General features: G+C 54.2%; 1 protein-coding gene across 10 annotated transcripts in view; it reads right to left on the bottom strand.

Moving 5' to 3' along the window:
* Positions 1-19,606, bottom strand: part of TBX4 (T-box transcription factor 4) — a 65,322-nt gene extending 45,716 nt beyond the window's left edge. Inside the window, exons 1-3 of one of the 10 annotated variants that reach the window (XM_075013912.1) lie at positions 19,564-19,606; positions 13,241-13,399; positions 9,435-9,529 (exon numbers count right to left, since the gene is read on the bottom strand). In XM_075013912.1, coding sequence (XP_074870013.1) covers positions 9,435-9,529; positions 13,241-13,396 — 251 coding nt within the window. In that variant the 5' untranslated portion in view covers positions 13,397-13,399; positions 19,564-19,606. The other 9 variants (XM_075013906.1, XM_075013911.1, XM_075013903.1 and 6 more) reach the window with 9 other exon arrangements.
* Between the last annotated feature and the right edge of the window lie 2,644 nt (positions 19,607-22,250).

A 22,250-nucleotide genomic window follows, 5' to 3' on the forward strand; every position in this document is an offset into this window, starting at 1 on the left:
GTGCAGAAGCTCTTGTTTTGTAACAACCATAGCAATCACCATGGCTTAGTGGTGAAGAATTAAAGTTGTCTTTCTGTTCCTATAATGCAGGCAATAGACTAAAGAGGCGAAGAAAGAAGACTTGTCAACGTTTTGCCTCACCCCTGGTGCAGTCCAGCACCTTATGTTAAAATACTATCCCTTTTCTCAATTGCCAACAAATAACCTGCAAGATCGATGTTCTTTGGGGAGGCTTGGGCTAGCACGGCACATGTTGCTTTTGGAAGCTGAAGCAGGGCTCGGAACCGCCATGAAAAGGTTGGGAGGCCACCAGCAGAGCCCCAGCTAAATTCTTCCCTGTGGTGCTACGCAGCTGAAGTGTAACAAAATCAGCAAGAGCAAGAAAAATAAGCAAGCAGCACAATGCTGTAGCCCGCACAAGCTTTCGCATTGACATGCTGGTGAATAATGTGCTCCAATAATGAAACAGCCTTTGCTTAACTCAGTTTCGGCTTTGCACGTTTCATCTCTACGTGATATTCACAAATTGTTTTCAAAAGAGCTGTTAGCAGAAGCACCCTTTGTTTGTTTATTTATGCGTTTACAGTCCAAGCCCTTTTACCATGAGCAGTTACTGTCACAAAGCCAGAACTTCTGATGCTCATACAAAGTTTAATTGGTGTTGAACTGCCTGGTTTGTTGGTTAGGCCACTGAAGGAGAGGGAGACTGACTCATTCCTCTAAGGCAGGACTTCCCAGCTTTTTAGGCAACTGCACTAGTTTAAAAGTTTGGTGGTACCAGCCAGGCACCCCAGCATGTATTCTGTTGCATGTTCCCATAAGGCAACGTGTTTGGAAGACGTTTGTGGCAGGAGCTGGGGTGATGCAATGTGTTTGGAAGACAGGGGGAAGGCGGGGAGAGGAGTACGTATATTAAAACAGGAGAGGGATAGCTGAGTGCCCTAAGAGCTTGTAGTGTCTTATTGATGAGGTAGCAAAGTGGAACCTTGTGTGCCAGGGCGCAACACACCAGTATCAGTACAGGACCTAGCAGTTTGGAAACAGTGATGTGAGGCTTGGCTGTCCTTTGTGTACTCCGTGCTGATGCTAGACATGCCAAGAAGCTTGATGTGGCTCTCTGCCAACGATGTCACATCATGGTTTGGTCTAGACTGAATCATGATGTGGTTTCTATACATCCCTTGACTCTTAATTACCATTTAACCCATTAAGAGTCTTGATCTAACCTTGCTTTTCAGGACAAAGAGTGGCTCATCATTGAAGATGCTAGGCAGCTCTCGAGCAAAGATATCCTTCTTTTCTGAACTTCCTGTGGTGGCATGCTGAAAAGGAAGCTGTAGTACAATCATGAAGGGTTGTTACCTCTCATTCTCTCTGGGAAGAGTGAATGGAAGCAAAAGTCTAACCCTGACAGCATGACGTTGCTGGTAGCACCAATTTTTTCTGTGCAGATTTGGAAAGAAATAACTTGTTCACCAAGGGTCTGATCCAAAGCCACTGATGTTAATGGGAGTCTTACACCACTGACTCCATTGGGGTTTGGATTAGGCCCTACTAACATTACTGGTTGGCTCACAAGACATCCCAGTTGCCATGAAGCACTTAAATCAGTCTTTGCATTTGGGTAAAATGTTCCAAAGCACCCAGGTGATTTAGGGGCCTAAATGCCATTTTCAAAAGCTCTCTCACTAAGATTTAGGTGCCTAATGTACCAGATTTTTCAAAAAATACTTAGGCCAGATGGGGACTTAATGGGTTCTGAAAAAAAGCACCTCTGCAGGGCAAGCTAGCCCCCATCCCTGATGGGGAAATCTGGCCTTTTTGAGACGTAGGACTTTGGCGTGTGTGAGAATTTTATATTTTGTCTTTACCATCCGGAAGATGAACTAACGATGTGTAGCTACGGCAAGAACGCCATTCTTCTTTTTAATGATTTGCCTTTATTCTTCTGTTTATCCCCCATAAATTCCCCTCTCAACATAAAGCATCTTTAAAAAATGTTTTCCAGGGGCAAATGAATACAAGTTTGGTCATGTCAACTGTTTCTTTAAACCATTTTTAATGGCATTTCCTTTGTGATAGATTCCTCCTTTCAGAAAATAGTTTAAAAAGATCAAAGAGTTCTTCAGCAGGGTCCCACTTTCCCAGTGAATCCGAACTCTCCAGTCCCTTATTTCTCTTATCACCCGCGCCACTCGGCTATGACGCTCTGTATACAAAGTAAGAGCAGTTAGCTTTGAAGTGCCGGATTAGCCCAGGCCAGATCCTTGCTACAGAATAACAAACAATACAGGTTCAACAGGAGTTCTCATCAGTAGTTCATTTTTCAGCCCCAAATTCACTGTCACTAACACAAGCAACATTGAACTCACAGTCTACGGACAGATAGGAGAGATTTATCTGGTGGCAGGACCATGACCCAGTGATGAGGGGGGTCAGACAGTTAGGGAATTTTTCTAGTTTAGTAAATGGAGGTTATTTTTAAATTTTCCTGGCTAACTCACCAAGTTTTAAATAAAACATTGTTTCTCACACGCTCGAGAGCTTGGTGAGCTATGCAGTTGCTTTAATGATCTAGTATCAGTTCCTCTTTTTGCTCCATAACAAATGAAAACCTAGACGAACTTCTTGCAACAAGATGCTTTACCTCCAGGTTGATTCCTCCCTATTCCCCACCATGAAAGCTTAAAAACTTCTAGCATTCCTTTGTAAAGGGCCAAACCATAACAGAGGATGGGTGAGCTAAAATTAAATTACATTTACTGATGCCCACATAGCAAAGTACGAAGGTAACTCATAAAGAAATTGCACAAGAATGCTGGCACTTAACTCTGCGCCGGTTGCTAATGATATGAAATGTTTTTCCAAAGAAAGCCAACTTTAGCCTATGTAGGACGCTCTGAGTGTTATACCCTCTGTTGGATCACTAGGAAGAAGAACGGATCTGACCTATAACGTTGACGCCGCTGACCGCTTACAGTACTTGATGTTGTTGCTCAGGGTGGGCTGGCACCTCATGCGTGTAGCATAAAGGATGAAAGCAAGGACTCACAAGCAGTCTGGGTATTGGAGCCCGGCCTTGCCAGGGATTATTAGCATGAGCATTATCAAAAAGTGAACTGCAAATGCTTAGGGAACACATTTAACTACTAACATTGCAAATCCTGAACAGAAAAGAAGAGGAGACTTAAAAAAATATTGTCCTACACTTCCCTGGCTTGTTCCAATTTCAAGAAACTGCATGTTCCCTCCTGGAGTCATTGGCATCTCCAGCAACAGAGCCAAGAGCAGCTGGATCCTTCTTCTAGTCCCATTGATTTCACTGGGAGCCTGATTTTATCCACAGAGGAAACTTGCAGAACCTTGAATGTAGGGCTCTGTAGGTTGAACATTCTTTGAATTACTACACATTGAACCTCTCTAATCCAGCACTGTCCCATCTAGCAACATCTGTAATCCAGCATGATTTTAGTTTGCTGGATGTCCACTTATCATGGGTGTGTCCAAGCTTCTCCTGGCCCTATAAAATTTGTTTCCAGCCACCAATCCTGGCTCTCAGTGTTCTGTGCTGTTATTTAGCTGTCATTTACCCCTCCATGTCTTCTAAGGGCCCGGTAAGAGATGGAAGTGTTGGTAATGTGCTAGACAATATTGACCTCCTGTGGTTCGGCAAATTCTCTCACCCAGCAGTTGGTCAGTGTGCTGGATGAGAGAGGTTCAACTTGTAATTTATTTCCAGGTTTTAAATGGATGGTGCCATCTGGTTTGCTTTCTTAAACTTAATACTTTGGGATGAACTTTTCAAAACTGCCTGAAAAGAGTCTGGCATTTCCTGTCATTTTAATGACAACTAAGCATCTGTAGCTCAAAAACTTAACCTGCAAGGGTTTGTCTACATAAGACGAGTTTCATCAGCTTAATCCACGGTGTCAATATAAACCTGTTTCGTTGAACTGGTGGAAACCCTTGTGATCTTAAGTAAAGGATTTCAGTTTACTGCAGGTCAATTGTGAACATATTTAAGCTAACCTGAAATAAGCCATTCATAACCTGAAATCTAAAAATCACACTGCTGTTTTCAAATTGTCCTGGTACACTGGGGTGAAAGATGTTTGGTGCAGTATACGGTAAGAAGGTTCGCAGAGGAGCCTAAGATGGTATTCCTCAATCATGCAGTTTTTAAGAGATGTTCCAGTAAAGACTGAAGCTGATTCTGTATCCATTCTGCTCTGTACCCCACCCCAGGGCGATAAACCCACCAATTTCCTCATTTGGGTGTTTGTCAGTGTAGAGAAATTGACATTTATAAGCCACAGGAAGCAGGTCAGATGCCCTGGGACTGGTGTTCCCTGCTGATTAGCTGTTTTAACACTGCCCGTGGTGTGGCTGTGTGACTGTTCGCTTGGGCCATGGAAACATGCTGGGCAGGAACCGTAAAGATCAGCACCTCAAGAGAGTAAAAATCCCCACTCATAGCGAACACAAGCTCTGGAAAAGGGGGAGAGGAAATCCTGAACCTAATGGGACTACGTGCATGAATAAAGACTGCTTGAGCAAATGCGGGTTTGGAGGGCCAAACCCACTGGAGGAGTGAGACTGATTTAGGCCCCAAAGATAGCTACAGTGAGGGGACTTGTCTATTCGGGACAGAGCATGGGGACAGAATAGAAAAGCAATTTATAATGAAGTTGTACAATTTACTCTTGATATACATTGTGCGGCCTTTTCTGTGTGTGACTATTCCATGCCTTAAACACAAAAGAAGCAAAGGTTACTCCTGAAGTGAGGAGTGCCTATTAATTGGGAGCAAGCTTCATAAATACACCTAACAGTAATACATCCTAGAGCACATGTATAGACAAGGAAGACAAACGCCCTCGCCCTCACCCCTCCCAATACGGCTGCTATGTTTGGGGATTATCTTCCTGTCAGAAAACGTGGTTTATCTTTCTAAGAAATTGTATTACATCTCAACAACTAAAGCTATCAGATGGGGTGAATGGCAGGTGTGTAACATTTACCACAATGATACACCTATCGGCTATAATGCTGCAGAAAGAACCACATCACGACACATGGCCGTTCACTTCCCCAGGTCTCTGTGCAAATAGAGTTCCCCTTAAGAGCTTCTCTTTCCAGAGTCTGAACTACTGAAATCAGTGGAACTGTGTGTATATGAGGGCAGCATTTCCTCCACCGTGAGATCAGATGTATTCCTTTTACACTGAATAAAATGCAAATCTTGATTTGTTCTTTTTGCCCTGACTTTGACTTTAATTTTCTGTCATTTCTTTAGGCCTGATCCTGCATTTGCCCAAAAAAATGCCTGGGAATTGCAAGTGTTCAAGCAATGCAGGGTGGCTTCGTGATTGTTGGGTGATGTTGAATGTGTTCCTTTACAATAACCAATACAATACGGATTAAACAGAACCAAGTTTTGCACACAACGAAAGGACTGCTTTGCGTACCCTGTGATGCAAACAGGCCCTGAAACTTTGTTGTATTTTATATATGAAGGTGGCGCATGGTTTTGTACAAAGTTCAGGGAATGTTGCTAACATAAACTTTTTATCTTTTGATGATCCTTTTAATATAAAACCATCTCCCTTTTGCCCTCTCCCACAGTGAAAGAGTCAAACATTAAAAAGATAGTGAGTGCATTTTAAAGATGTTTCCACTTTATAAATCAAACTTTCTTGGCAACAACATCTTTCCTATTGCAGTACTGAGCTTGCTAAATGTCTCCTACAGATCAGCCCTAAGAGGGAGTCATAATCCCCCAAAGTAATTCTCCGTCCTAAATTCCTGGTAATTTATAGTTGACTTGGTCTGAGGAGTGATACAGATTGACAACAAATGAAATAAACACACTCGTCTTGAGTTATTGGGATCTGGCTGATAATTAGAGATCACCATTGAACTAGATCACCAACTGATCCTGCTTTTCACCCTCGTCCGAAATAAGGGGTCGTTAAAGTTACATTTTCAAGTTAGAATTTGAAAAAAAACCCCAGACTCCTGTTTAAATTTTGAAATCAAATAATTAGACAATTAAGTGACCTGATCCTTCAATGGAGTGAACAGGAGTGCCTCTCTCTGCCCGGGTAGACCCTGGCCTCCCTTCACTCGATCTCAACCACAAGGGCTGTCACAGGATCAGGACCATAGTTGAAGTCCCAACCATCTGTGCCTGTATTTTTTGCAGACCCAGAATGACAGCCTGTTATAAAGCCCCTTTAAACATCAGTGTCTGTATCGTCTTTATTAAAATTGGGTCATTGGGGTATGCTGAGTTTCGTATTAATATGTATTTAAATAGTTTGGGAGAAATAAAGGTCTCAACAACAAATGAACCAAAGTCTGCTTTTGTGCTGCTGGACTGTTCTAATTCAAGAAGGTTTTTAGGGCTGAGGACCTGTGACCTGTGCAACTAAATCAGCTGCATCATTATGTAGCTTAACTGTGTTGTTTCCTTGTTGTAAGACCAGTTCTTTCATTACCTGTTACTGGTATTTTTTTTCCGCATTGGTGAGAATTGACAGAGGAACAGGCTTAGTGGAGACAGATATCTCCTCTTACTGCAGGACAGGCACAAGCGCTGGCAGATGACGCTCACCCACACAATCCATGTCTCTCTCTCTCTTACACACACACACACACATCCCTGCCAAAAGGCCTCATCCTTAATTTTGAGGGATCACCTGTAGCAGCCAGTGCCTCAGTGAGTGCATTATCCTTCCATGTGTTACGCAGAAGTGAAGTAACAAGGTCCACTGAGTCCTTGGCCTCACTGCTGAGATTCTCAGGACTGCGCTATGGTTGCCATTTGGGCTGATGTTGATCACAGTCATTCACGCAGAACAGATGTGACCTTATTTCATATAGTTCGTTAACGAATTATGGCATTTTATCTGCCAAGGCGGCAAAAAGAGTTTTGAGCAAAGTTCAAGGAACATTGCTAAAATAAACTTTGTATCTCTTGACGAATCTTTTAATACATAAAAAAATCTCCCTTTGGCCCCCCTCTCACCAGGAAAGGGTCAAACATGACAAAGATTGGGAGGGCCAAATTCTCTGCTTGGCATAAACTGGCAGTGCTCCATTGACTTTGATGGAGCTACACTGCATTTTTTTGCCAGCAGAGATTTTGGCCCTGGTCTTCTGGAAGTGAAAGGCCCCACATACCAGGGACAATTACCAGAGCTACCCTGTCCCCGCTGAGCAACTTTGAAGCGTGAATATAATTTTACTTGGAGTTCTAAGCCCCCAAAGAATGCAGGACGGGGTCCTGGACATATGGATTTGTTTAAACAATTTAGGACTGACAGGGAGATAACATACACATTTGCGATGTCTAGTTTCTAGAATTTAGTAAAAATCCCCCTCCCGTCCCTTCCCCCCCGCAATGAAAAGCCCAGGATTTGCAATCCCGGTCTTTCAGCTGTTTTTCTCGTACGGAGCAACCCCCTAAAATTAATAGGAGTCAGAATGCAAATAAAGGCTTCAATAGCTGACCCCCAGCCTTTATACAGCAACTTTCTGTCTTAGGGGAGATCCTAACCTATGTAAGAACTGTTAGGCCCAGTCATAGGCCTGATCCACTGTACATATATGTGAGTGTCTTTAAAGTTCTTTACAAACACAGGTTCATCTTGTCTCCCTGGTGGAATAGGTTCCCTTATGCCAAAGCAAGAGTCTAGTGTATCGTGCCCCCCTTGTGGAGGAGCAGCACCATTCTGGAGGGAGAGGTTTGGGGAAAGAGTGAACCAGCCTTTCAGTGCTCCAAGAGCAAGGAGGAAAGGCTGCCTACAAGGACACAGGCACACAATACTTCCATATGGGTTGAGAGCTGAATGATACTGCCCTGCAGAGCCCGCTCATATGCCACGTTGGAGCAGAGTTTTCAGACCCATTTAGCCCTCGTGAACCCTGGCCCTGATCTAGAACCCACAGAAGTCTAGAGGAAGCCTCTCATTTAGTTCAGTGGACTAGGGATCAGGCCTCCTAGAAGAAACAGTTACCACTGTAAAGCTCCCCCCCCCCCCGCTAGTGATTTCACACAACTTCTGGTGCTCTTCTGTACACCTTTATGACACTCTGATTGAATCAGAGGCTGCTCTAGAAGGGTGCGCTAAAACAGATTAAAAGGTTTTTGTCAAACATCTTTATGGTAACCCTTTACAAGAACCTGATCCAGTTCCCTAGATGCCAAAGGCAACTTTTCCACTAACTTTGCTGGGCATGGCACATTGGTGGCCTGGTTTCTGAGACCGGGGCCTTACAGCCTGCAAGATTCCATTCTGGCTACACAATGAGAGCCACCTAACCTGTGTGGGGTAAAATGCGAAAGGTAAAGCAGATTCTGGGCCCTGGCCTAATAAATCTTGGGTGCTCCCGCAAGATGCCAAGCCTCCTCAAATCCCAGTGGCTTCACTGAGAGTTGAGAGTACTCAGCATTCCTCTTTCACCATTACCAAGATGATGGTACAGGTGAACCTCTTTAAACAGACATTCTCTGGTCTGGCACCATCCGTGGTCTGGCATGATTAAATTAACCCAATATTCACTTACCGTGGGCATGGCCCACAGGCCCCTAACATTTGTTTGCAGTCCTGGCTTTCAATGCGCTGTGCTGTTATTTAGCTCTAATTGATCCCTAAATGTCTTGTGAGAACCCAGTCAGCAGCAGAAGTGCTGGTAATGCTGCTAGACAATATTGACCTCCTGTGGTTCTGCACAGTATCTGGTTCAGCACCAGTCAGGTCCCGAGGGGGCCAATCTAGAGAGGTTCGACCAGTAGTTAAAACTGCCATCGAGCTTACTGACATGTGGATCACATTTAATGCAAAAGAACGGCAGGCATCCTAACGCGGACTTGTGCTAACTCACACCTGCCCAGCCCTCCGCCTCCTGCCATCCCTCCCCCGCACCAAATGGCAGCTTCTGCCCTCCACTCAACACCTGCAGCTCAGAACCACGTCTCTGTTTGCAAAAGTTTCGTACCGTCCACAAGCCACAGAGCACTGCTGCTGTCCCACACAGAGCAGGTAATCTGAAGGCTTTACTGTCTTGCATAGAACTAGCATCACCATGGGCATTAAGGTATCAGCAATACAAACAATCAGATGAAATCTTAGCAGAGAGAATGAGAACTAAACTAGACTTACCAGGTGACCTGAGTATATGGGCTAAGACACAACCTTTGCTTTCCTTAAAGTGCCCGCTCACTTCTGACCATACTCAGCTGCATACTAGAGGGGTGCATAACTTTAAGCGTGTGCGTAATCCTACAAAGTCTGAACTCCAGGCCTGCTTTCTTACAATTCAGTCATCTGCACTAGGTCTCCAGTCCTTACAAAGCTTCTCTTGTAGGCAGCTAGTGCCATTTAATACAGAACAGAGACACCAAAGGGATAAAATGTATTTCCACCCACCTGCCTGCTTTGGTTATGATCATTTCGGTGCCAGCTTCATGAAATTTCTTCCATAGTTCCTTCTCATGGAGATAGACTTTGATGTTTTCTATTGTCTAAAAAGAATCCAAAAACAAAACAAAATCGCCGTCACAAGGAGCACAATCGGGCTGCGATCCCTCCCCTCAAGCCAAAGCTGCTAGCTGACGTTCTTTGGGAAAGAAAGACAAACCCCAGTACGCTCTAAAGAGTCCATTGCCTATTGGCAAAAATGAGAGAAACAAACTGAACCCAGTTTAACTGCAGATTGCTTTGTATTCAGCGAGGATATTGCAGCCACATTTTTATTATTATTTTTAAAGACATATGAATACTGTCTCGAAGAGTTGTTGACAATGTTACATATAACAGTGTATCAGTACATAGAGCCCCACCTTGTAAGATGAGGTACAGGTAAAAACAAAAGAAAAGAAAAATCCAGACTTTTATTTGTCTGTTCAGTTCAAGGTGAGAAAAATGCTTGGCCTCAATAATTAAATTAAATTCAGACAGATGTTTTGCTGTAGGATAGTCTGGTAATGGGGGGGTGGAATAGCAAGGGAGCGTGATGGTCTATAGGAAAATGTTTACCTATTATGTGCATATTTTAAATTAGCTGTCAAAAAAACCAGCAGCCACCCCGGTGGCTCCTCAGTCATCCATAAGACGACTGCACAACATTCAGGTTGAAAAGAAATCTGCTTTTTTTCCGTTGTTCAGAACAGACAGTGTTAAAATTCATAGAAACAGTGACACGATTGTCCCGTAAGCCAGCGGTGAGCAAAGTCAGGGGAGGGCCCCCAGGGAATGGGGTGTGTGAAATTTCATAAGGGGAAAACAGCAGGATCGGCTGCCGGGTCTCAGGCTCATCCATCTCGTGGAAAATGCTGAAATACTTTACTGTTTTTATGACTGTATATTCCCATTTATATACCGATTGACAAAGTTTTTTCATTCTACGTACTTATATTCTTGCAAGTGCCAAATGTTGTTTTTGTTTTATATGAACACAACGGAGATCTTCCTCGGTTTGGATTACATTAGGCAGATTGGGGAGGCCTTGCTAACCGAAGGAATGAAAAGTGGGGCCCGACATAAAAAAATTTCCTGCAAGCCACCACCCCCACCTCCTAGCAGCAAGTTAGTTCATTAATAGTTTATGATTTTTACAGTGAGATCAATGATAAATGACATGATGGGTATACATGATAAATGATCCTCTTGAAATGCCCTGTGATTTTTCATTCCACACGATCGGCCTGATCCTGCAAATACTTATGCACAAGAAACCACACTCAGGGCTCAGCTATACTTGAGCAGTAATCCAGAATAAAGGAACGTGTGCCTGGAAAGCAGATTAACCATTCCATCTTAACTTTGTGTGCAGAATCCATGTTCAAAGGGGATTGAGATAATTAGGAATAAGGGATTCTAACTTCAGTCCTACGTGCTCGCCCTCCAGAATAAAAGTGGGAACTAGCTTGTCTAAAATAACTCCCCACGTAGTCAAACTCTTATATGATCAATCCCATATAAAAACATGTTGGATAATCCAGTCTTATCAGCTGTTAGATTACTTTTACATTACTCCTCCATTGCTTCATTCAGTATTGCTTTGAAAGTAGAGTTTACAGAACTACAGATTAAAAAGTGTTTTTCATTTTTACAAATCTGAATTATCTAGGTAATAAACTGTAAAAGGAGCTATGAATACAGCTCATGATAAATGCATCCTCCAGAAAAAAAAATAACGCCAATGAATATGCAATTTAATAACAGAATAACTGTGTTGCTGAAACATAGCTCACCTGTCATATTTACATTCTTTTTATTTCCGTTTTTAAAAGCTAGTTTTTCTCCTAAAAATCTAACTAAAAAAAATGTAGCCCACCATGCTAAAATGTGCACTTCAAACCAAATCTGACTTCTTTAGTTTATTTTGCCACTGACTTCAGTAAAAGCAGGATCAGGCCCTGAATACAAGAAAAAAATAAGGCAGGGCATGGGCTAGCCCGGTCAGTCAAACTTTGTAAATAGCAGAAAAAATTGAAAGCAAAACCACCCGGACTTGAAAATATTTCTGTTATGTTAGGTTACAAATACCGGGAGTGAGTTTACGCCTAATGTAATCAGCAGCAAAAGTCCCACTTATTTCAGGTGGAGCAGAATTGATCCGGTAAACAAAAACCCACATATATCTGACACACACACTTTCAGTGAACATAATTTCTCGGTAGAGAATTCCTGACTAGTGTTTATTCAGCTGCCTGTACAAGAAGGTTGGAATAGGTCTGTAGGTACATATGCAAGCTAAACACACAACAGAGGGCTGGGGGATGCATTCCTTAAAAGGGAACAGATGAGAAGGAGAACAGAGTTAATGGAAATAATTGGACAGTGAGGTTTAGGTAGCAGGAACTCAGTATTAGCTACCTTCTCCGGCATCATTTAGGTTGCTTTCATGCACTGAAGCGGATAGACACAGGATCAAGCCCTCGATGTTTGACTTTAGCAGTTTTCCTATCTCTTCTTTGGAATCCTCTTATTATTTGCTTAATCCCACTAATCTTCCCTAGCTGGGTGTGAAATCTAAAGGCGAAACCCTGACCATGCACTGGGCAGTGCATCTGACAAAGAAACTGAGCTGAGGACTTCAAGTCAGATCTTAGGAGGAGGAGAGGCAGAGGGTTACACATACATTGTTATCTTTCTTTCTGTTGATACTACAGTATTCTCGAACCCCTCAGTAACCGTCTGCATTTCATGGCCAGGTTACCTTTCTCTTCAGGATCCTCTTTTAGAAGTTATATATTGAGGCTCTCCTGTCCACATTATTTCTTTCTGAAAAGAACGTTTCCACTGCCAGAGCCTTTCAAAACTGAGCCCACACCTTAGAAAGCCCCATGTCGGAATGCCGCTGCTCAGTACACACCGAGCCAATTTCGACATAGAAAGGGGGTCAGCAAAATTCCTTCCTTTTTGCCGGCGTTACTGGTTGGAGTTAAATGCCCTTATTTGTTATTCCAGAATAAGGGGCTTTGCAGTGTGGACGCAAGGGGGTGGGGGTGGAGTTTTATTTATTTATTTTTGTTCGGAAAAAAGGGTTTTGAAGACAAGCCCAGCGACTGATCTAAATGGAGCTAAAAAGCCCAAGGCATAACGACTATTAATGCATTTCTGATGAGACAGGTTTAAAACAAATAGCTTGAAGAACAAATACAAATTACCTCCTTTTACATCTCTCCTTCCCCTCCCCACCTCCTGGCAGGTTATAATTCTGATATGGGAAAGTTGTCAACACTTTATAAAAATACCCCGAGCCAATCAGAAGGCAGGCTGGGCTGCAACCGGCTTTACAATCAGACCTTTTGGGCCCAAGGAGCACCACTGTGTTTAATGACGGTGTAAAAATCTGGGCCCGCATCACCTTTTTGCAGGGGGGTTACCAGCCCGCTAGGGCCAGCCAATGTGGGGGTGAATGACTGGTTTGGAGCGAGGCAGAGAAAGGAAGCGCGCGGCCGGGGGGAGCGAAACAGGGGAGAGCTGCGGGAAAGGGGCCGGTTTTGCTGCGCGCTTGCACCGCGTTTGGGGAGCCCTTGCGCGGCCCCTTGCAAACGGGGGTTGCAAATGAAAATGGAGCGTGCGCGGGGGTTGGACAGGGTTTCGCTCAGCTCCCGGGCCAGAGAGGTTCCAGCGATCGGAGCTCCCGGGGGAGCCGGGAAGGGGCTGCGCTGCCCGGGCGATGTGGAGAGGTCGAGCGCGGGCTGTCGTGTAAACGCGGCGCCTACCTGCTCCGGATCCTGGCCCTGCGGGCTGCTCAGCGGCGTGCCGCTGACTCCTGCCACGGCGAGCACCGGGGAGCCCGCGGCGGATTCGGCATGACCGGGGGCCGGGGCGGCTGGGAACCCTTCTTCCGTCTCAGACAGGCTTTTCTCCTGGAGCATTTCCTTTGCGAGAGGGGACAGCGCGGGGTTAGTGCCACGTCGGAGCGCAGCGCAGCGCAGCGGCGCCGGGTGACACCCGCTGGCTTCCCGGGGGTCCCCCCGCGGCAACGCACACTTGTCCCCCTTTGGCCCCGCCGTGCCAGCGCAGCCCTGTCCCAGCCCGCCTCCTCCCGCCGGGATCGGGCCCATTGCAGGCCAAGCCGAGTCACCCGGGCCGAAGGCGGGCGGGTAGCACCACCCCCGCAGCGCGCTGCCGGCGGCACAGCCCGAGCGGGGGGCCCGATCCCGGGAGTGGGACTCTGCTCCCCGCGAGACACGGGCCCCGGGGGTGCGATTCTGCGCGGGCGATCTTGTACCCGTCCTTTCAGATGCCGAGCCGGGAAAAGCCGAGCCGCCGCCCCGGCCTCCCCCCGGCCGCTGGTTTGCCAAGGGCGAGGCGCTGGCCCCTGGATTGGAGCCCCAGGTGGTTAATTCCTCCCCTGAGCCGGCTGGTAAACGGGGCCGGAGGTTTCCCTAGCTGGTGACACAGCCCAACTCACAGACATCTCGAACGAAGCCCATTTCTCGGCACGGGAGGTGACATCACACTCGTGCAAACCCGCGTGCAAACCCCGCGTGCAAGCCCGCGTGCAAGCCCCTCCGACTGGCTCTTGCATTCAACTTTCGGATTCAAAGCCCCGCGTCCCGGATTGCGGCACCCTGGCAATAGCTCGGCGCTTTCCTTGCTGCAGGCCCGGCGCAGGGCCTGTGCGGAGCACGCCAGGATCGCGTCCTAGAGAACAAAACCTTTCGTTTCCCCCTCGCTGTTTAGCGTAACCCTTCCCCGCAGCCAGGGCTGGCTGGGAACCCCGATGGCTCCACTGAGCAGCAGTTCCCCTTGTCTCGGCCTAGCGGCACAAAGAACAGGGGGTGTTTTTAGCCTCCGGTCCGGAGGTTCACGGACGAAGGAAGGACGGATTCGTTCCCGCCGGTGCTAAGACCGACCCGAGCACCAAGCAGCTGCAGCGGCTGCTCCCCAGCCAGGAAAGCCGTTGACTTGGTTGGAAAGTCCCCACTCAGCACCAGCGCCAGACCGGGCCCCCATTGAGCTCGATCTCCAGGCTCATGCTTGGTCCCAACTAAGCAGACGGGCTTGGAGATGGACCTCGGCCGTCCTCACCCGGTCTCTCCAGCCGGGGCACTCACAGCTCCACAAACGCTCCCGCCCCCGAGCCCGGCCCTGGCGCCAGGTGTTTTCCGAAACTTCGCACCCGGGCCGGGATCCGCGACACCGAAATGCCTTTACCAGCTCGCCCGGGGAACGCGCCTTCCTCGTCTCCCGGGCCGCGCCGCGCCAGGAGGAGGTGTCGCAGCTGGGTTTTCCTTTCCAGCACCGGCTGCTGCGGGAAGCGGCCGCGCGGGCCCTCCTTCCCCGCTCCCCCCTTATCTCCCGTCTGTTTTCAACCTCCAGCACAAGGCTGCGCCGGGTCAACCTGCTAAGTGCAAACTCCCTGAGATAAAAGGGGACCTCGCTTCAGCTCGGCCGGAGGCTGGGAAAAGCCCATAAAGATAAGGCCTGACAGCTCCGCCGAGGCCGCCGCGCATCCCCCGGCACTTTTTCCGGGCCAAGGGGCTTGCGCGGCGCCCCGCGAGCGAGCAGCGCGTTTCCACCCGGCTCTCGTCAATTTCCCGGGGCAGAGAACCTGGCGAGGCTGCGGCGTTCGGAACCAGCCGCCCGGGCCCCGCGCCTCACTCGGGCGGGCGATCGCTGCGAAGCGCCCGTCCGCCTCCCCGGGGGCTTTGCCCTTCCCAGCTCCCGCACAACAGGCGTCAGGCCGGATCCCGCCCGGGCCCGGTAAAAGCTCCAGCCGGCCAAAGGTTGCCTGGCACATGGAGCCCGGGTAGCCGGGCCGGGGCGCAAACCAGCCGCCCTGCAGCATCTGAATGCCTGGCCACTGGCTCACCCCGGAGCTCCCCCGCCCAGGACAAGGGCTAGTCTCGGAGGCGCTCCAGGACCGCGTGTCCGCTGGCGAAGGGGCTCCAGGCCGGTCCCTACACGCGGCTAGTGCATTACGTCTCCCTCAGTCCTTCTGCTGCCCCGCTCCAGCGTCGGGAGCCCGGGCCTGGCCCCCGAGAGCTCACGAGGGGCTCAGGAGCGGAGGTGCCGCGGGACTGCCTGTCTGGGGGCGCCCTGAGTCCCGACCGCGCAATGCACAGGTCCGCCGCCTTGGGACCGGAGCGGGACCCCCGAGAGGCGTTTGCAACGCGCTTAGCTCGGGAAGCCGCCGCCGCCCCAACAGCCAGGCCAGGCCCGGGGACAGGGGGAGAACGGCTGAGACTCTCTGCCCGGCTTCCGACGTTCCCATTCCCCGCCGGCGCCCGGCTGGTCTCCTCTTCCCCGGCGAGAAGCGCCAGCCCCGCACCGCGGGGATCTGAGGGGCTGGGGCGGGGAACAGGACCCGCGTCTCTGGAGCCCGTCTCCGCCAGGCACCCGGGCGTTTCAAACGCGGAGCGTGGCCGACTTAGCAGGAAACCCCGGGTCACCCGGCGGCGGGGAAGACGCGCTTCATGGGCGCCCGGCCTGTGGCTTTTGGGGGGCGCCGGCCCAGAGTGGAAGCCGCCCTCTGGGAAACGGGGGGCTCTGCCTGAGCTGCCTCTGGACATTTGGCGGGCGGGGGGAGGGGGAAAGCGACCAGGCGAAAGGAAATCCGCGCGCTTGCATCCCCCAGCCAGGCCCCGGGACCTTTGCCTTGGGGCCCGGGAGCTGGCAGAGGGGGGCCCGGGAGCTGGCAGAGGGGGGCCCGGGAGCTGGCAGAGGGGGGCCCGGGGAGCTGGCAGAGGGCGGCCCGGGAGCTGTTCCGGGGAAAGGAGTTTCTCTCGCTCCAGGACCAGCCTAAGCGGCTCTGGATCCTACATGGGGCGGGGGCGGTTCCTGCACTGAGCGGCGCTGGTCGGTCCGTTCCCTGGTCCAGCCGGGTCGCCCCCGTCTGGCTGAAGGCGCTGCCCCAGCGCAGCCCCCGGGAACCGGCCACAGCTTCGGACTCGGGCATCCCCGAGCCCGGCTCTGCCCGACGGCTCCCTGCCCGGCTGGGCTCCCCGCGAGGGCTGCGCGTTTAGACAGCGGAGCGGGCTGAAGCACCGCGCACGCCCGCAGGCCTGGTGGGGGGGCAGGCGCTTGGCGGGGGTCCCAGCCCGTCCCGAGCCCCGGCCAGGCTCCCACCGCGGTACAAACCTCGCGGCCACCGTCCGGCGCCGCCGGGAGCCGGACTCACTCCTCGGGGCGGCCCGAGACGGGCTCCGGGGGCGGCTGAATCGGAGCAGCACCGCGGGGGTCGGATCCGAGCCGCCAGCTCCCCCCCCGTCGGACGGGCTCTGCCGCAGGGCTCGGGGCCGGGGCCAGCGCCAGCGCCAGCCCCGGGGGGAGACACCCCGGCCGCGGGCCTCTGTAGCGCCGTCCAAACCAACAGCCCCCGGGCAAAGGGAGCGAGCTGGGGCCGTTCTGCGCCCGCCCTGCGGGGCTCAGGGCTCGGAGGGGTCCGGCCCGCAGCCCGGGGCGGCCCAGAGGGGCCCCACCCCCTTCCCCCGGCCGGGCCGACGGGGCCCCAACGCAGCTGTCCTACCTCGGCACGTCGGCTCCCCCTGGCCCGGGCAGAGGCCCCGGGGCCCAGGGGAATTAGGTACCGGCGTGTCCGGCTGAGCCCGGCCCCGCTGGGCCGTGGGCAGGGGGAGCCCCGGGGCACTTACGCTGCTGGCCGGCGGCGGGGGGCTCCGGATACCCGCTCGGCCGCCTCAGGAGCATCCGAAGGTGCTTCGCATCCTGCAGCCCTGGGGCTGGGCTGGGCGCTAGGCGGGGCAGCCGGACTCCCCGGGCCGCAGGGGCCGCCGCGGGACGCCCATCCCCCTGCCACGGCTTCACCGGCCCGGGCTGCTGTCGCCAAACTGGCCCGGGAAAATCCAGTTCGGGGCCTTTCGCCTGCCGCCCCCTCCCACCCCCCGGCGCTGACGCTGCTGTCAATCACCCGAGATCAGCCCCAGCCAGCCCCTGCCGGGGAGCACCCCACCCCCACCCGGGCCCCCGCCCCCTCCCGGCCCCCCACCCCAGCCCCTGCCGGGGAGCACCCCACCCCCGCCCCCGCCCCCTCCTGGCCGGGGAGCACCCCACCCCCCACCCCCACCCGGGCCCCCGCCCCCCACCCCAGCCCCGGCCGGGGCTCAATGCGAGCCTGGGGCCCTCCCGACCCCCGCCCGGCGCTCACCTTCCGCAGGTGCAGCTCGGCCCGGGGCCGCCTGGCTCCCTCGCCTGGGCCGCGGGCCGCTCTGCCCGGGCAGCCGAGGGCGAGCAGGGCCCCTTGGAACCCGCGCCCAGGGCAGCGGACCCCCCTTCCTCCCCGCGCCGGGCCCGGGAGCGGACCCCCCCCGCGCTGCGAGCCCGAGAACCGCGCGGACATCGCCGGGGGGGCTGGCAGGGAGGGCGAATGGCCGGGGAAGGGGCCAGGCCGCGGATCCCCTGGAGCTCCTGCTCGAGCCACGTGCAAATCCCGCGGCCAGGCCTCGCCCGCGCCTCCAGCTCCCCTCCCAGCCCAGCCCCGCAGCACCGGCCCGGGCCGCGCCGCAGACACGTGGAGCCGGGGCGGGTGGGGCGCGGCGCGGCGCGGGGTCCCTTTAACGCCACGCCCGGGGGACGGGCGCCCTGCGGTTCCCGCGGGGGCCGAGCGCACCGGGCGGGGTTGCGCTGCCAACCGCCCTTCGCGGGTCGGCCGTGGTCCTTGGCCTTGGTGGCTGAAGGCGGGGGCGGATTGTTTTGTTTGGTGCCGGTTCGGATCCCCCTCCCTCCGCCTCGCCAGGTGGCTTCGGATCCGGGCGCTGGGGCTGGCCCAGGCGGGCGGGTTCCCGTGGTTATTGTCCAATTCATTCCTGTTCTTCTGCACGAGGTTCGCCCTGGGGTCCCCGAGCCTGAAACGCCCCAAAGAAATTCACCTTCCCCATCCCGCACGGGCCCGGGTACCACCGCCGGCTCCAATCCCGCCAGCTGAGCCGGTCCCGGGGGCGGGGGCGGACCCCGAGGGCTGTAAGGGGGAGAGAAAGGCCCCCGCGACCCCATGGCCTGCAGGAGCACCCGCCAGCGGGGAAAATCCCCGAAGTGTGGCGGGGAGATCGGGTGGAGGGAAGGCGCAAGAGGGGGAAAGACCGATTTGGAGGTAACACGCAGCGGCGAGGCGAGGAGCGCTTCTGTGGTTTGCAAGAAAAAACACCCCCAGGCCCTTGCGTGTTGGAGCGGGGGACAAGGTCCCACTTTCGGAGGGGGAGAGAAAAATCCCTGCGGCTCGGCGGCCGCCGGATTGTAACAAATACCCCCGGTTTAAAGCCTTTTCTAGCGCTTTTTTAATCGGCTGTGCAGGCCAATTAAACCAGCCCCCGGGTTCCGCTGAGCTTCTGGTTGGTTAAATACCCAGACAGATGCAAAAGGAAGGTGAACTTTCCTCGGCAGATTATTTCTGAATTTAGCGGAGGACAGAAAGCTCAGGGAACTCCCCTCCCGCCAACAAACGCTCCGAAACTTTGCTCTTCTTTTTCCCCACCGCAAATTCAATCCCACGGAGAAGCCAGAGGCTGGGCAGCAGCTGCTGGAAAGTTACACCGGCCCCCTCGGGTGCGGGCTGGGCTTTTCGACAGCTGAGGGTTACGGTTTAATTCCAATTAATTCGTCTTCCGCGGCTGCAGAAACAGAACTGAGCTAAACCCGCGATTTGCAAACGGATCGGCTAAAGGGAACCACCGAACCGCGAGCCGCAGTCAGAACGCGCGGCGACGCCCCAGATGTGTTCGGAAATATACACCCGGGTGTATATTCTCCACGATACGGGCGTAGGTTACCCAGCTGCAAATGTGCCCGGCTCTGCGTTGGGTCCGTCTGCATCTAGCGTGCGCCCAACCCCACCTCGGCTCCTGGTATACGCACCTCTGAGCTCAGAGCCGAGCCTTGCAGGAACGCACAGAATACGCCCCAGTGCCTTAAATTCTCCCGCGGACCGGTGCCTCCATCACGCCCCGTGCAAAGCGATCCGCTCGCGCGCCGGCCCCATTCAATTATTTGGTTGAAAAAAAAATAATAAGAGCCCCCGTCCAGCCACCTCCTGGGCTCTCCGTCGCTGCAAACCGCTGCGGAATGAACCCCCCAAGCCGCTTACCAGTCGCGTGTGCGGGTCCTCGCAGGGCTCCGAGATTTCCCCCTTTTTCGTCCTCCCCCCTAAAAAAAAAAAAAAAATCTGACTCTGCCAAATGGCCTCTATGCCCGAGCAGCCGGGGCTGGAAAAAAAGCCGCCGCCATAAAACTACCGCTACTTTATGGGGCAAGATTTTTATCAGGGGTGTCTTGAAAGTGAATTTAAACCCCCGACTCACTCCCCCCGTCACGTGACGCCGCAACTGGGAGCAGGAGCGGGAGGCAAACGACGGGGTCAGGCGCGCGATGAACCCTTTTCCCACTCCAAAAAAAAAAAAAAAAAAAAAAAAGGCCCAGGCGGGCGCATGTGATGCTCAGGCAGAGCCGAGCCGAGCTTTGCCCGCGGCCGGGACGGCTCCCCATGCCCAGGGGATGCCAGCGGCCAGGGCGAGGGCTCCGCTGCAGCCGTGGGAATAGCAGAGCGCGGGGGGGGGGACCCGGGGAGCGCGTCGGGGACCGCTGGGCAGCGCCTGGGAAGGGCGAGTGGCCGGCTGGGGCGCTGGGACCCGCGACAGTCCAACCGCAAAGCGAAGCGACCCCTAGGCCCGCACCAGAGCCGACCCCGTGGGAAGCTCGCACGGGTCCGCCCTGGGTCGCAGCGAATCTGGCCCTGGCTAAACCCGGGGGTAAAAGTGATTGTCCAGCGAGTCCAAATCACTTGCTCGTCCCGGCTCCCTGCAAAGCGCAGCGCGGGGACCCTCCCCCAATGCCACTCGCTGGCGGGCCACACAGTGATGCCCCCCCCGCCGCAGCGAGCTCACCCCGCAAGCTGCTGACAGCTGGGGAAGAAGGCACAACAAGGGTGTGCGCCCCTCGCCTCCCCCCGCGCCGCGACTGACGTTTGCGCCGGGCCTGGATCACTCACGATTTTCCTTCAGGGTCAGAGGAGTTTTAGGGGAGCCCGAGTGGTTGGGGGTTGGGAAGGGCTGCGCCCCCCGATCCCGGAATAAAGCACCAGCCTTCCTACCCCTAGGGGTCAGGTTGGCCCTGGGGAGCTGTCCGGGCATTTGGGGGAGGGGGTGCAGAGCTCACGCTAACTTTCCAGTTGAGACGGGCCCAGAGGGACTTAGTTGTCCCGAGCTATTTTGGGGGGCGCGGGGGTGTTAGTGTGTTGTGCCCCATTGCTGTTGCTTCTGCAGAACAGCGTCGGTTCCGCGCAGCCAAACCCACCGGGCTAGAGCCGAAAAGGTTGCTCCCCTCCCCCCCCCCGCATGTTTCCGACGTCGTGGAGACCTGCTGCGCCGTCCACAATCTGGTGGAGCCGAGCGCCTGGCTGTGTGCTGCGTCCCGGCTTCGTGTGGTCAACCGGGCCCGCGCCAGCGTCTCCACTCGCTGCACCGCGCACTGTTGAACACGTACAGGGGCCGCTGGGGCTTGGCCTTGCAGCATTTCGCCCCCCTAGCCCGGGGGTTTGCTTCCTAACTGCTAACCCTTATTCAAGCCGAGCCGGGGAAGCCGTGAGCCGCGCCCGGACGCCTGGGCTTGGGCTGGAAACTTTTGGCATCCAGGAGGGGAAAACCCACCGGCGCCTCTGTCTCGCTCCCCCCAGGAAGGACGAAGCCCCCCAGTTCCAGGGTGTCATTTATGTCGACTTCCCACGTTCCCACCGCTGGCGCTGAGCTGAGCCCGGGCCGGGCGGCACCTCTCTGCGGAGCAGGCCTGGGGCTCGGCCTTACCATTGCAACGAAAAGTCGCCCCAGTTCCGGGCCAGCGCCGGGACCCCCCGCCCCCCACGCCAGGCCGCTGTTGCGCTCTGCGGCCCGGTCACGGAATGGATCCGAATCAAACCAGCCACGTGGGGGGGGGCGACCCCCGGCCCGGCTCGCTCCTGGGGCCGCTGCGGTTATAGATTCGCCCTCGTCCCCGGGACTTGCGCGGGGTCTCCGCCCAGCCTCGCAGCCAGCCCCGGGGCTAGAGCCGCGCTTCGGCCGCCCTGCCGGTTCATCCATGAGCTCTGGGGGGCGGGGGGGGGCCACGCGCGCGGTCCTGGCGGCTGGGCTCCAGCCCCGGTGTCCTTCAGGGCAGGGCCCGGCGCATTTCCCCATTGCAAACCTCCAGCCGGCGACCTGCCGCCGACCGAGCACCGGAGCCGCCTGGGCCCCGCGCCCGAAGGGGCCTTTGATTTTGCTGGGTTCACTCCTGGGTCGTTCCCGCGTCTTCCCGATGCCAGGCGGCCCCGAGGCGCCCACACGGCCGGCGACAGGCCCAGCGCTGGTACTGGGCAGGCTGCTGAGAAACAAGGGAACCCCCTGAATCCAATCCGGCCGCCCCGCTCCCAGCCCCCTGCGCCCCGCACCTCCTCGTCCCGAGCGGGCAGCCAGCGGGGCTGCTCTGGGGCCGAGCCCCGCTCCCCTCTGCAAAGCCACCCCTTTGGCTTCTCCGAGGGAGCACCGCTCGGGCGGGATTGCCTTGCCCGCTCCGCCCAGGGCCCAGCCGAGGCAGCGAGCCCCACCGCACAGCCGTCTCGGCGCAAGTCGCCGCCCTGCGCCTTAGGACCGAGCGGTCTCGGCGCTGGGCTCCGCTTTGCGGTACAGCCGAGCCGGCTCCTCGGAGCACGTGCCAGGGGGTCGCAGAACCCAGGGGGCTCTCCCCCGCCTGCAACTGACACGGGCGGTGAACCATCTACCCGGAGGAGCCCCCGGATGGATCCTG

The sequence above is a fragment of the Carettochelys insculpta genome, chromosome 19 (genome assembly GCF_033958435.1).
Source record: "Carettochelys insculpta isolate YL-2023 chromosome 19, ASM3395843v1, whole genome shotgun sequence".
Lineage (NCBI taxonomy): Eukaryota > Metazoa > Chordata > Testudines > Carettochelyidae > Carettochelys > Carettochelys insculpta.